This window comes from Trypanosoma theileri, assembly GCF_002087225.1.
Source record: "Trypanosoma theileri isolate Edinburgh chromosome Unknown TM35_Tth_39_V1, whole genome shotgun sequence".
In the NCBI taxonomy this organism is placed as follows: Eukaryota; Euglenozoa; class Kinetoplastea; order Trypanosomatida; family Trypanosomatidae; genus Trypanosoma; species Trypanosoma theileri.
Window position 1 is genome coordinate 261,454 of NW_021639881.1, and position 12,774 is coordinate 274,227.

Consider the following 12,774-nt stretch of genomic DNA (forward strand, 5'->3'; position numbering starts at 1 on the left):
GCTGTTGATTTTTTTTTTCTTTTTTTGCCTCACTCGCTTTATTCTATTCTCTAGTATGCTTTGGTGGGAGATTGAAGAAGTATTCTGCTTCATTCATTCATGTCAACTATACAGAAACTTGTTTTCCTGCTTATTTGTGTTTTTCTGTTTTATCGGTTATCTCTTTCTTTCTTTTTTCTCTCATATTCTCCTTTATGCTTGTTTTCTTTTTTTTGTTTTGCTATTTTTTTTTTCTTGTTATTCTCTCTCTCTATCTTTTTTTTTCTTTTTTACCTTCCTTAATGTACTTCTTCAACTAATAGCTCTTATTTTTATCAGAAATAGGGAAAAATAAAGAAAAAGGGAGTATATGGGTTCAATTTGTCTTATTTTTTGTGCCACCGGTCATGTAGGAAGCGCTGCCGCTGCATATGTATTGGAATATGGTCATTACGACATTGTTCGTCTGACCACTCGTCGACCAGAGTCACTTCAGAATAAGACAATGACCATCAACAGCAAAACTCGACTGGAGGTGGTGACGTGTGATCTAAACAGTGAAGAAGATATTCGACGTGCATTTTCTGGAGGCGTTAAATCTGTGTTTCTTATTACCCCCGATGACTTTTTCGATAATGAATGGCTTGACAAAATTCGAGTCACAATTCAGTACTACGCTTCGGCTGTGCGAGCAGCGGTAAAGAAGGGAAGCCTTGACCGAATTGTATGCCTATCAACAATTGGTGCACAACTCTTGGAAGACGCTGGTGATTTATCCGTTTCTGGGGAACTAGAAGATGTTATTACAGATGCCGCATCTGATAGGTGTGTAGAGGTTATTTGCATACGTCCTGGGTACTTTTTCAGTAATTTTCGTACAGAATTAAGTGAGGCACTGTCAACCGGTGTTATGACGACACAAATGCCGGAGGATGCGCGATTTCCTTGTCAGGCACCACAAGATGTTGGGAAGCGTGTCGGTAAGGCTCTCGTACAACCTTTTTATCCAGTTTCGGATGCACATGGTAATTCTAATATGTCGAAAAAAACAGTAATTCAGTTCGCTTTTCCAACACTGTACAGCGTTGGTGATGTGGCACGAATTCTTCAAGAAATTACAGGAAAATATATTCATCTGCATATCCTTTCAGAGTCTGAATGGCGATCTATACTTGAAGCTGCTGGGTATCCCCCACGTCGGGTCCAAAGTCTCGTAGAGATGTCTAACTGCATTGCTACTGGTCGGGCTCAATTTGATCCATCCGATGGAAAAATAGAAAAGGCAACCACATCCTTGGAGGAGTATCTAAATGAATTTGTAGAGGAGGATGTACGAGTGTAACGGTTACAGTAAAAGAGCGTAGTGTAGAGTGTAGGACACAAGTTTATGTATCATTTTTTTTTTTTCGTTTTTACAGGGAATCTGCGTTTGGCTTTCTTTCTAGCGTGTATTGGAAGTCCAATAAGATATATTTAATATGAAGTATTATGTTCTTTGTGGTCCTCTTTCTGTGAAGAGTTTCTTTCTTGGTGTGGAAAAAAAAAAGGAAAAAAAAAATATTTTTTTTCTCTTCTTATTTTTGGGTATTTGAAAAACAAGCAGACACACACACACAGGTATATATATATTTATATATACGTACATACATACAAGTAGCAAAAAAAAGAAAAAAAAAACAAATAGATTAAAAAAAAAAAAACAAGACAGAAAAAACAATAACAAGAGAAATAAGTTTGTAAGGTCAAATAAAAGATGTCGACAACTTTGGTTCGTCGAGATGGTCGTGGAGAGCGTGAAATGCGTGGCAAAGAATTGCAGACATCCGTCTTTAATCAATTTGACGGTTCTGCGTGGTATGCACAAGGCCTCACTACTGTGGCGGCTTCCGTTAACGGCCCTGTGGCGGCACGTCAGGAGGATTACCGCAAGTGTCATGTGCGTGTGAACGTTACACGCGCCGCACGTGTGCCACAGGCCGGCGGTACGGATCGACTCTGTTTGGAACAAGAACGTGAGGAGCAGCGTCGGACGGATGGAGAGACGGAGCGGCTTCTCACAACTTTTGTGGAGGCGGTGGTGTTACTGGAGCGATTCCCCAGATGTGTACTTGAGATACACGTTACCGTGTTGGGCGATGACGGCTCACTACTTGCCGTTGCGACAAATGCAGTGATGTGTGCATTATTGGATGCCGGTGTGCCGTGCCGCACCACAATTGCCGCGGTGAGTGTTGCCGTTTGTGCACCACATGATAATGAAGCGCTGTTACCGTTAACGTCATCCGGAGCTTCTTTATCAGAAGCATCATCGTCGGCATCTTTGCTGTTACTTGACCCTACAATGGCGGAGGAGGCAACAGATGAGGTGCGAAGTGTGGCAACCACGACATTTATTCTCTCCAACCCAAATGGTGGTGGTGGTGGAGTACTGGCAAGTAATATGCATTTGTACCCACACCGATCCAAGCATGTTAAAAGTGTTTCAGCAAAGGACTTCGCCGCTATGGCTGCGCTGGCGGCACGTGCGGCAGTAACCATTTTTACGTTTATGCAGAATTGTGGTGTGCCCTTAGAATAATTAATAAAGAACTTTTATGCTCTTGTTTTTTCTACTAGCAGACATGATGCACAGTGAGACTAAGGATGACATGAGCCAAAGGAGGAAAAGAAAAAAAAAAAAAAAAGATGTACGCTCTCTCTGTCTCTTTCATATATATATAAGATACTGATAATCAATGAATACGAGAATTGAGGCGTAATGACGTTCGTTTTCTCACCAGTGTGTGTGTGTGTTGTGTTGTGTGAATATGTGTCTGGGCGTGTGTCTATCTGTCTCTCCGTTTATGAGAGAGAAGAAAGGTAATAGATGATTATGATGATGATTATGAGAATGTGTGATTTAGTTTCAATTAATACGCAACGTGATAACGAGAGTGGAGAACTGAAGACAAGGATGAGAATTAAATTTCCAATCTACACGGCATTCAGTGGATCTCTAATACTTCTTTCTTACTTTCTTTTCCTCTTTCTCTTTCTCTTTTTTTTTCTCTCTCTCTTTGCATGTGTCTATACATCTTTGTATTGCTTCCTATTATTTTTTCATTTCCCTCTTTCTTCTTTCTCTCCACTCCCCACGTCCTGTCGTTCGTTTGCGGAGGAATTGCCCTTCACACCCCAGCCCGCATGATGGCCCACGCGGAGCAGCCGGAGGAGCCAATCTCCGCAACTCCCTCGAGCAACGGCGAGGCCCTCGCCGTCGAGCTCTCTCCGAAGAGTTACAACTACGTCCCGTACACCCCATCCACCCCGCCGCTCGTCGCCACCACCACCGACGGCGCGTGGGAAGCCACCCACCCGACGGGCCCACCGCGCGTTGACGAGTTGGGCGACGCCGCCCGCGCCCTCCACCGCGCAGAAGCTGCCGTTGCGAAAGGACTTGCAAAATGCGGTGATTGGCTCGCCGCCCGAGATGACTTTGCGGAGGCAGGCGCACTCTTTGCCGTACATGGACACGCAGAAGCGGCCGCGCGGGCATTCCTTCATGCCAGCGTCATCACGCGCGCCTTTAAGAACGAGGAGGAAACCATCACAGCACTCTCACTTGCAGCAGAGAACCTTCAAGTAGTGGATCCTCTGTTGACAGTTAATGTGTTGCACACCCTCGCAGAAGCATTTGTAGCAGCAGGCCTCACTCTTCAGGCGGCGCGCTGCAAACGTGATACCGCTCTGATACTGGATCAACATCTGGAAGAACCTGAAAAGGCGATTCAACAGTACAGGGAGGCAATACAACTCTATGGAAGCCGTCCTCTTACAAAGTCTTTCTCGCGCAATTGTATGGAACGCATCACAGCGCTGACAGTGAAATTGGGTAAATATGCGGAAGCGTCACAGCTTTTCATTGAAGAGGCGGCTATGGTGCCTCGCAACCTTCCCAGAACCACGCAGTACCTGTACTCACTTCTCTGTTTACTCGCAGATGGCTTCGGCAGTGATGATCGGTACTTCGAGGCACTTTACGTCACACGGAAGCGATTTGATGTACTACAGGAAGAGGATCGGAATATGCAGCAAGGAAAGGAGCACAAACTTATGCGACAATTGATCGAAGCCAATGATCATGGATCTCTAAATGAGTTTGATGTCGCTGTGTTTTCCTACAAGTCTTGTGCATCATTTAAACCAGATGCTGTTTTCGATGTGCTTGTTGAACGGTGTCGCGCAAACCTATACGAGCATATGGAACAATACATGTAATATATATATATCTATACAGATTAGCATTTTCTTCGCCTTCTTTTTTATTTTAGTTTTTTTTTCTTGTTTTAGTTTTTTTTGTTTTTCTACAAAAAAACCAGTAGAATGAAGAATATGAGTAAGGAGAAGAGAATAAGGAAAGAAAAAAAAAAAAAGAAAAGAAATCGTGACAACAGCTAGGGGAAGAAGCAAAAACAAAAAAAAAAAAATGCTTAGGCTCGAATACCCCATCCCTGTACCGGGGGAATGTATCATCTTTGCATATCATCTTTGACTCCTAATATGTGTTGTTGTTTTTTCTTTTATTTTGCTTTTTCCTCGCTTTGGAAACTATTTCATTGAACTATGCCTTTTTCTCTTTTTATTGATGTTTAAATTCTAATCCTCCAAATCCCTTAGTCTGGAGTTATGATGATCGTGTCTCATGGTGTCCTTCTCTCTTTGTATGTGTGGGACCTTTTTTTTTTTTTGTACTCCATTGCTGCCTGGTTTTTTTTTTTTATTATTATTCCTCTCCCTTTTTGCCTGTGATACATTGATAGCAGCATAGGGTTGTACGTAACTTGAGGAGATGGCGTATGGCGATGATGTCTTTGCGCGAGCTACGCGGCAGAAGAATGATCCATTTCTACGCGGTGGCACCGCAAGTAGACGTTTTCTGCAGAAGTACCGCACCTTCCCATACCCTGTGCGAATGTCTGGTCTCTTTCTTGTCGGCTTCATATTGGGAAGCATCATTGAGACTTTTGCTTGCAAAACGCACATGTACGAAAGTGTAATGTCAAAAAAGGACACACGTCGACACGACTTTGATGAATTTGTCGTAGACTTTCGTCAGAATGTAGAGCGATGGCAGAGACAGGATATGGTACAGAAACATCAGTGATTAGGCCTTTGGTTTGGCATTTTACAATCTGTACGTTTGTGGTGTTCTGCTTTCAAGCGTCTGTATTCTCTTTCTCTCTCTCTCTCTTTCTCTCTTTGTTTCACATTCTGTTGCAGTATGGACCCGATATAAATAAAACTATTTTTTTTTTTTTTGTTTTTTGACATCCCTCTTTTTGAGCTTAATGGATTCTGTTAACCCCTGCTTCGGTAGTCCTTTCTTGGCCTTTTCTCCTTTTTTTTTTCTGTTTATTATTTGTATCAGATTGACAGCATCTAAACGAAAGATATCGACGGCTTTAAAAGAAGACCACATAGATACCAGTCAAAAAGGAGTGTGGATCTGCATTTGTTGCACTTTTTGAACGTGATTGAGAGAGAGAGAAAAAAAAAAAAAGACAGTATTTTACTGTGATCCGTATTATCTAATCATTTGAGTGCTGATACCTATAGAGTACAGAGTGAAGAAAGTTAAGGTGATCCTTAAACAAAAATAATTCAACGAAGCAAAACGGAGCATACACACAGTCATATCAAGGCAGAAGAAATACACAAACACAAACACTTGGGAGGATATATATATTTCTATTTCTCTTGGTGAATTAACAATTGAGATTGTGATTTGGCTGTATTAATTCACATTTATATAAGACTACACATATATAGAGTGAGTCTCTGTAAGTGATTCGTGAGTATATCCACTAGTCAAAGAAAAAAAAAAAAGAAATAGTAAAGGGGATATGGAGAAGAAATCACCCGAGAAGGCGGGTGGTAGTACCTCTACAGTGGTGAAGCACAAGATTGTACTATTAGGTGACCAGTCTGTAGGCAAGACAAGCCTTGTTACTCGTTTCATGTACGATACCTTCGATCAGCAATATCAGGCAACAATAGGAATTGACTTTTTCTCTAAAACAATGCATGTTGACAATCGCACCGTTCGATTACATGTTTGGGACACTGCTGGACAAGAACGTTTTCGCTCACTCATTCCAAGCTACATTCGTAATAGTTCTGGTACTCTCGTTGTGTACGACATCACCTCCCGTCCATCCTTCCTTAGTACTTTTAAATGGATTGACGAGGTTCGTGCAGAGCGCGGGGATGACGTTGTTATCGTACTCGTTGGCAACAAGTGCGATGCGCAGGACAAGCGCGAGGTAAGCACGGAGGAAGCTCAGAAGAAGGCGGAGGAGTATAATCTTATGTTCATGGAGGTGAGTGCGAGGCAGGGGACAAATGTGAAGGCGCTCTTTAGGCGCATGGCACTCGCACTGCCGGTGCTGGACGAGACCAAGGGCGACGTTTCCAACAGTAACCACACTGGTGGTGTGGCAATGGGAAAACAACGGGACCCATTTCTTCTTACACCGTCACGTTCGCAGGAAGTGAATCGAAACACAGCGGAGAATGCTGGTCAAGGGAGGTGTTGTTAATAAAATATGTTACAGAATAGAACCAAAAAAAAAGAAAAAAAAAGAAAAAGAAAAGAAATATTGACAACATCAATAGTCAAGTGTTATGCATCTTCTTCTATGGATTTTCCATACTTATTTCACATGTGCGTGAAAAGGACCTCATGTGTGCATTCTCGGTGTCTCTTTTTATTCCCCTCATACATATCACATCTGATGTGAGTGGGATGACCTCCTCTTCAACAACAACAAAAAAAAGCGAACCAGTGACTATTGTTGCTACTGCTTCTATTGTACCTCTCCATCAACTTCTTCTCCTTTCATTTGGGAGGGGTAGAACTTCCACAATTGTTACAATTGTATATATTTTTTAAACTATTTTTTCCCTTCTATAATATAATATATATATACATATATATATTGTATTATATTATATTTCAATGTTTTTCTCTTAATGCTTTATTTGTCTCTTTTTTTCTCTTTTTTTTTTTACATGGCGTGACAGGTACATATATAGTTTCCATTCTTTTTTTTTTCTCACCGTCTTTACTCATAGATAGTTATATTTTTGCACGAATGAGCGATCTTCTGGAAATACCCGGAGAGTTCAAGACGTGGGTTCTGCGGCGACATCGCATTTTGGGTAAGGGAAACTTTGGGTGTGCGACGCTATATGAAGAAGTTAATAATCCTGGCAACTTCGTCGTTGTGAAGGATGTTAACATGCAGACGATGAAGAAAGAAGATGAGATGAAGGCTCTGGAAATGGAGGTAACTATACTTCGCCGCTCTCGTGGCCATCCAAACATTGTTCAATTCCTTGATTACTACCACGATGGAGAGTTCATGGCCTATATTGTAATGGAATATTGCGAACGTGGAGACTTGGCCAAGCTAGAAGAAGAATCAAAGTTTCGTGCATCACACCAGTCAGAGAGTTTCGTTGCCTCCGTACTGATACAGATGCTTGCTGGTCTCTATTTTTTACACGTGGATCAGCACACATTACATCGCGATATCAAACCGCAGAATTTATTTCTATGTAGCGATTACACACTGCGCATTGGGGATTTTGGTGTGTCAACGATTCTTGAACAGTTCGGTAGTGTGGCGAAGGCAGTATGTGGCTCTCCGTTTTATATGGCACCAGAGTTGTGTGAGGAAAAAGCATATGATGGTAAGGCTGATATCTGGAGTCTAGGCGTTACACTGTACGAGTTGATGGTGATGGAACGGCCCTTTGACGCCACATCTGTTCCAGCTCTCACGCGGCAAATCACGCGTGGGACGTACAACCCAATACCATCTGATCTTCCGTATTCTAGACAGTTGGTAGAATTGGTACAGTCATTCCTTCAAGTATCTACTACAACTCGTCCAACACTACGCCGCGCGTTACGAAGCACGTTTGTGCAGAGTCATCTTTCTTCTCTTCCTCTTAGCTGTCTCGAGTCATCACACTATTCCAAACTTTTTGGTGAAGACCTTATTGAGAATGCAATAAAGAATATAAAAAAAGTTGATCCCAAAATAAACAATGGTAAGGGTAATAATAATAGATTTGAATTTAGTGAAAAGGGGAATCATACTCTAGTTTCATCATCTCCTCCGAACGACATGTCAGAGTTAGAGAAGTGGCTGGAGACTGGGAAGGATGCTGCCGAAGATTTTCTTGGCATTGGACTTCAAAAGCGAGAAGTGACAGTGGGACTTGGGTCAAATCAGCGACCTAACGATAGTAGCATAACTGAAAAACAAAATTTTCTGACGGGGAGTACCCCATTGGATAATATATCACACCAGAAACAACAACAACAACAACAACTTTATCCTCAGAAAAATGATGCTGAGGAATGGGATAATGCCTATGAGGATGACTTTGAAAGTGAGAGCAGTAGTAATTCCCAATGATTACCAGAAGGTGAGAGTAAAAAGATACAAAGGAAGTAGATATTTCAGAAATGTGATCTAACGACACTTCGGCAGTTGAGAGGACCAACATGTGAAAATGTGAGAGTCAGAGTGAAAACTAGTAGGTTATCACTCAAATCATCATTAAAAAATGATAAAAGAGCAAACTCTTTTTTTTTTTTTGTTTGTGTGTGTTTATGTGTCTTTCTAGATCATTTGTTATTCGCGAAGTTAGCATGAAAACACACACACAAACAAACAAACAAACGCAGGCATGCGAAATTCATATTGCTCTGGGTTATTGGTGTTATTGTTTGTTTGACACTGCTCTTTTTTGGAGAACCTGTAAGATTGGTCTTACAGAATGCCGTTCAACTTCTCTGAAGAAATCTATAACGATGCCGAAATGGTTTTCAAATCCTTTGAATTAATTTATATTGGAAGCGCAAATTGTTCACTTTTTTTATTCTTTTTTTTTTTTACTTCTTTAGTCTCCACACCAAGGTAGGCATCTCTTATATCTTGCGGTTTGACATGGCGAACGCGTATCGCAGACTTTTTTTTGTTCTCCACACCCTGCTCATTTTTTTCATAATTTTACTTTTTTGGGCTAATTGGAGATACTCCAACAATGGTTGGAATTATGGGAACCCTTCTGCAATCCCTCCCAATACTGCAATCCTTCCCAATACTGCAAACCTTCCCACTACTGCAGACCTTCCCAATAGCGTACAGCCTAATACGTCGGATTTAATCACGCCCTATCCTTTTCTTGCCGAGCTTGACACACTAGAGCTCACGGGGGAGGAGCTTCAAGACGTCTCCAACCGACATGAGGCGTTTGTCTCCTATAACGCCAGCGGCCCATACCGTGTGTGTCCAGAAAGATACATCATTGCTAAGGCAAATGAGTACGGTCGCCATCACAATCAAATGGAAGAATATATGAATACTATATTGTGGGCAGAACGTTTAAATCGTACTGCTGTTTTGGGGGGATTTTGGGTTAAAGGCCACTGGGTGGATCCTGCAAAAATTTATGACTTTTCAAAAATTGCACAACGATACTGTGTGATTTCAGATAAGGTGTTAGAGCAGAAATTGCTTGATTCACCTTTTTTGGAAAATCTCACGTATACTTGTTACGGTTGGTGTATACGGCACGCACCATTAGGTCCTTTGTTTCAACGTATGCAATTTTTGGAGCAACACTCAGGCCTGCCACCATATGTTTCATGGGAAGCTCGAAAGACTGTTATGAAACAAGCCGTCTTGGTTTATAGTCAAGAACAAGCCGATGTGATGGTGATTGGTGGTCAGTATGCCTTTTTACTTCATCATGGGCTTGTCCATCATGCGGCTATTTACAGTCTTTTGCAACCCTCCCCATTTGTGCGGAAAAAGGTGGATGAATTTCTTAACTATTATTTCTCTTCAGGAAAGCAATATATTGGCATACACAAGCGACACCGCGAGTCGAGCTGTAAAAAAGGCTTAAGAGAGAAGATGCCTGACTTTCGGGAATATACACACCTGTCGCCCCAACGGGAAAAGCTACCGCTTGCTCAGTGCGTCATCAGCATATCGTACCTTGATGCGCTGCACACCTCACTGGGTCTGAAGTTGTTTTCTTTCCCACTCTTTGTGGCGCACGACCACCAAGACAAAGTTACAATCCGGCATTTGGCGATGAAAGGCGCGCGTTTGTATGACAAAGATTACTATCCCCATTTTGAGGACTGTGAGTATGGGTTGTGCTCTCTCGCCATGGACTACTTTCTGCTTGTCGAGGGTGAGTATTTTAGTGGGAATGTGATATCCTCAGTATCGGAGAATGTCTGCTTTGCTCGTCTAGGAAAGGGGAAGGCATGTCATGGAATGGAACCAGGTATCATCCGCTTGCTTACCCATGATGTGATTGAGCCTTACAAGCGCTATAAGTGACCTTTGTCGGGGACAGCAGATGCATTTATTGCAACACGAAATATATTTATATATAGATATATAATCTATAAACTTTTCATCTTGTGAAGGGTCGTTGGTCTTTGAATCTAATAAAAGACCAACATATTGTTCTCTAGTTTATATTTATGTTACTACGAATTAATATTTTAGTTAGAAGATAAAGAAAGACAATTGATAATTGTGAGCGACGCCAAAGAAAGCATTACTAATTAGCCTACAATAAAAGAAAAATGTTTTAAATGGGAAAACACTAGTGAAATAGTTAATTAAAAAAAAAAAGTAGAGATGAATGAGCTCTTTCACTCCATCAATGTTTGTGATTGCTTGGTTAGTGTACAATGCATATGTATGTATTTATCGTTGCATTGTTTGTTGGTAAAATAATGTAGATAGAGAGAATCGAAGGGGGGTGTAGGGGAAAAGATACCCTGTTAATGAGCGAATTATAATAAATGAGGTAGATACGAAAACAAATGTTTGAAGGATATGACTAATAATGAAAACAGTACGTCGTATCCTTTTCTTATTTTGAAGGCTTGTAAAGTATTGTTATTTAACTTTTTTTGTTTGGGGATTGAGAGACTTTCAATAAAGTATTCTTTTATATATTTATTTATTTATTTTATTTTCCTGTTTTCATTCTTGTTCACCTACCACCACCTTTCTTCTTCTCGCCTTGACAAATGAGGAACCTTTTGGCGCACCTGTTTCTGAGTTAACTTGGGTATGAATTAAACAGATGATGACAGTAGAATTAGGGAAGTGTATTCCATATTGTGTTTACTTTATTCGGTTTTATCTATTTATATATGTGTGTTTATTTTTATTTTTCCACTCTATTGTTTTTTTTAATGTGTGTTGGCTCTTGAATATGCTGAGTACCTAATTCTGTAGGATTCTTTTTCCTGCCTAATATCAACTCATTTGCTGTGCTCAGCTCAGAGTGTGAAAGAGTGAAAGGGAGAGCATCAGAATGTGTGTAAAAGGAAAACAAAAAGGCGTGTAATGTGTATGTGCCTCTCTTTCTCCATAATTTCCTTGTTATTTTAGGAAGATAATAGTAAAATAAATAGGGATAGAGCATGGTATAATGTGAATGAGTACTCTTTTGTGAGTTCATTTGCAGTTGAATAGACAGGATAGCCTGTAAAGGGGAATATGGTCTGTTTTATTATCAACAATGGGAGTGTTTGATGGTGTATAAGTGAATGCACTGGAGTGGATCAAAAGATTGATATTGAATATGGGGGATGTGATTTGGGTCACCTCTTGTGCGCCAGTAAATATGTGTTAGTGTGTTTATTATGTCACTCTGAATGGATTGTGTTTCCATTGGTGTTGGCAATTGGACCCTCTGTCTGCGGCATTGTTTCTGGTTTGCTATGGAAATGGTGGGGCTGAGTTGTGTTCATTCTAATGGGAGTATACACCGCCGTGGTGGGGGATAGTATTTGGAACTGGGGAATCACAATCAAACGACAGCAGAACAAGAAATGCATTGGACAGCCCAATGGAGTGTGGAACAATAATAATAATGATGAAATGGGACAGTTATTTAAAGAAGGGGAAATGGAAGTATAGTGGATTGGATAATAACTTTTCATATACATATACATATTTATTTATTTATTCTGGTGCATTTTTATGTAATAGTCTTTGATGCAACTGCAGTTGGTACTCTGCTTCCCCCTCCCTCCCACACATATGTGCACACATTATCTCCTCATTGGGATGCTGAATTTCTCAGTTGTGTGTGTGACACTTTGTTTCATTCACCTGACAGATGTTGTGCATATGTACAGCCATAAATTCATTTCGTACACTATTGCTCATCTGATTGGGGTTTGCAAGGACATTTTTTTTTCTCTTTCTGACGTCTGTGGCATTCTTGCAGATTGTGGTTCCAGATCGGCTGGTAATCAGTGAGGGTTTGTTTAAATGTTTTTCAAACCAGTTACTGCACTCTCTCGTTTGTTTTGTATCTCTACTCTTTTTTCCATTCATTGTGATTTGTTGTTGCAGAAGTGACTCTGCAATCAACAGAAAATCAAAAAATACAGTGAGAGAAAAATGAGTAGAAGTAAAAGAGAGAATGGAGTTTCGTTTGATTAGTGAGGAGAGTGACGTCACTGTTAAACAACATACACATGATGAGGTGATGCCTAGAGAGGACCCAAAGTTAATGAATGTTGATCCACCTCCAGCAATGCAAACACCACTGAGGGGTGTGTGTCGACCAGGGTGAATATTGTACGCAACAGTCAAGAGAGTGTGTTACCGAGTGGGACTATATTCTCATAGTGGTAGTTAAACTGATCAACTTATTCCATTATTATTTTGAAAGCATAAACATTGTGGATTT

At 40.9% G+C, this 12,774-nt stretch overlaps 8 protein-coding genes across 8 annotated transcripts; 7 read left to right on the forward strand and 1 right to left on the reverse strand.

Moving 5' to 3' along the window:
• Positions 1–349: 349 nt before the first annotated feature.
• TM35_000391900 (nucleoside-diphosphate sugar epimerase) lies at positions 350–1,321 on the forward strand (the record flags this gene model as incomplete). The annotated part of the gene is made up of 1 exon (XM_029029706.1): positions 350–1,321. One exon carries the CDS (start codon positions 350–352, stop codon positions 1,319–1,321), a length of 972 nt encoding a protein of 323 aa, XP_028879082.1.
• A 411-nt stretch (positions 1,322–1,732) lies between these two features.
• On the forward strand, positions 1,733–2,557 carry TM35_000391910 (putative ribosomal RNA processing protein 41B, putative,3 exoribonuclease; the record flags this gene model as incomplete). Its single annotated transcript, XM_029029707.1, has 1 exon — positions 1,733–2,557. One exon carries the CDS (start codon positions 1,733–1,735, stop codon positions 2,555–2,557), a length of 825 nt encoding a protein of 274 aa, XP_028879083.1.
• A 605-nt stretch (positions 2,558–3,162) lies between these two features.
• On the forward strand, positions 3,163–4,236 carry TM35_000391920 (uncharacterized protein; the record flags this gene model as incomplete). The annotated part of the gene is made up of 1 exon (XM_029029708.1): positions 3,163–4,236. The coding sequence occupies one exon, from the start codon at positions 3,163–3,165 to the stop codon at positions 4,234–4,236; it is 1,074 nt and encodes a 357-aa protein (XP_028879084.1).
• Positions 4,237–4,807: 571 nt separating this feature from the next.
• Positions 4,808–5,122, forward strand: TM35_000391930 (uncharacterized protein; the record flags this gene model as incomplete). The annotated part of the gene is made up of 1 exon (XM_029029709.1): positions 4,808–5,122. The coding sequence occupies one exon, from the start codon at positions 4,808–4,810 to the stop codon at positions 5,120–5,122; it is 315 nt and encodes a 104-aa protein (XP_028879085.1).
• A 739-nt stretch (positions 5,123–5,861) lies between these two features.
• On the forward strand, positions 5,862–6,557 carry TM35_000391940 (small GTP-binding protein RAB6; the record flags this gene model as incomplete). Its single annotated transcript, XM_029029710.1, has 1 exon — positions 5,862–6,557. The coding sequence occupies one exon, from the start codon at positions 5,862–5,864 to the stop codon at positions 6,555–6,557; it is 696 nt and encodes a 231-aa protein (XP_028879086.1).
• A 555-nt stretch (positions 6,558–7,112) lies between these two features.
• Positions 7,113–8,447, forward strand: TM35_000391950 (protein kinase; the record flags this gene model as incomplete). Its single annotated transcript, XM_029029711.1, has 1 exon — positions 7,113–8,447. The coding sequence occupies one exon, from the start codon at positions 7,113–7,115 to the stop codon at positions 8,445–8,447; it is 1,335 nt and encodes a 444-aa protein (XP_028879087.1).
• Positions 8,448–8,981: 534 nt separating this feature from the next.
• TM35_000391960 (uncharacterized protein) lies at positions 8,982–10,391 on the forward strand (the record flags this gene model as incomplete). The annotated part of the gene is made up of 1 exon (XM_029029712.1): positions 8,982–10,391. One exon carries the CDS (start codon positions 8,982–8,984, stop codon positions 10,389–10,391), a length of 1,410 nt encoding a protein of 469 aa, XP_028879088.1.
• Positions 10,392–11,719: 1,328 nt separating this feature from the next.
• Positions 11,720–12,022, reverse strand: TM35_000391970 (uncharacterized protein; the record flags this gene model as incomplete). Its single annotated transcript, XM_029029713.1, has 1 exon — positions 11,720–12,022. One exon carries the CDS (start codon positions 12,020–12,022, stop codon positions 11,720–11,722), a length of 303 nt encoding a protein of 100 aa, XP_028879089.1.
• Positions 12,023–12,774: the final 752 nt, after the last annotated feature.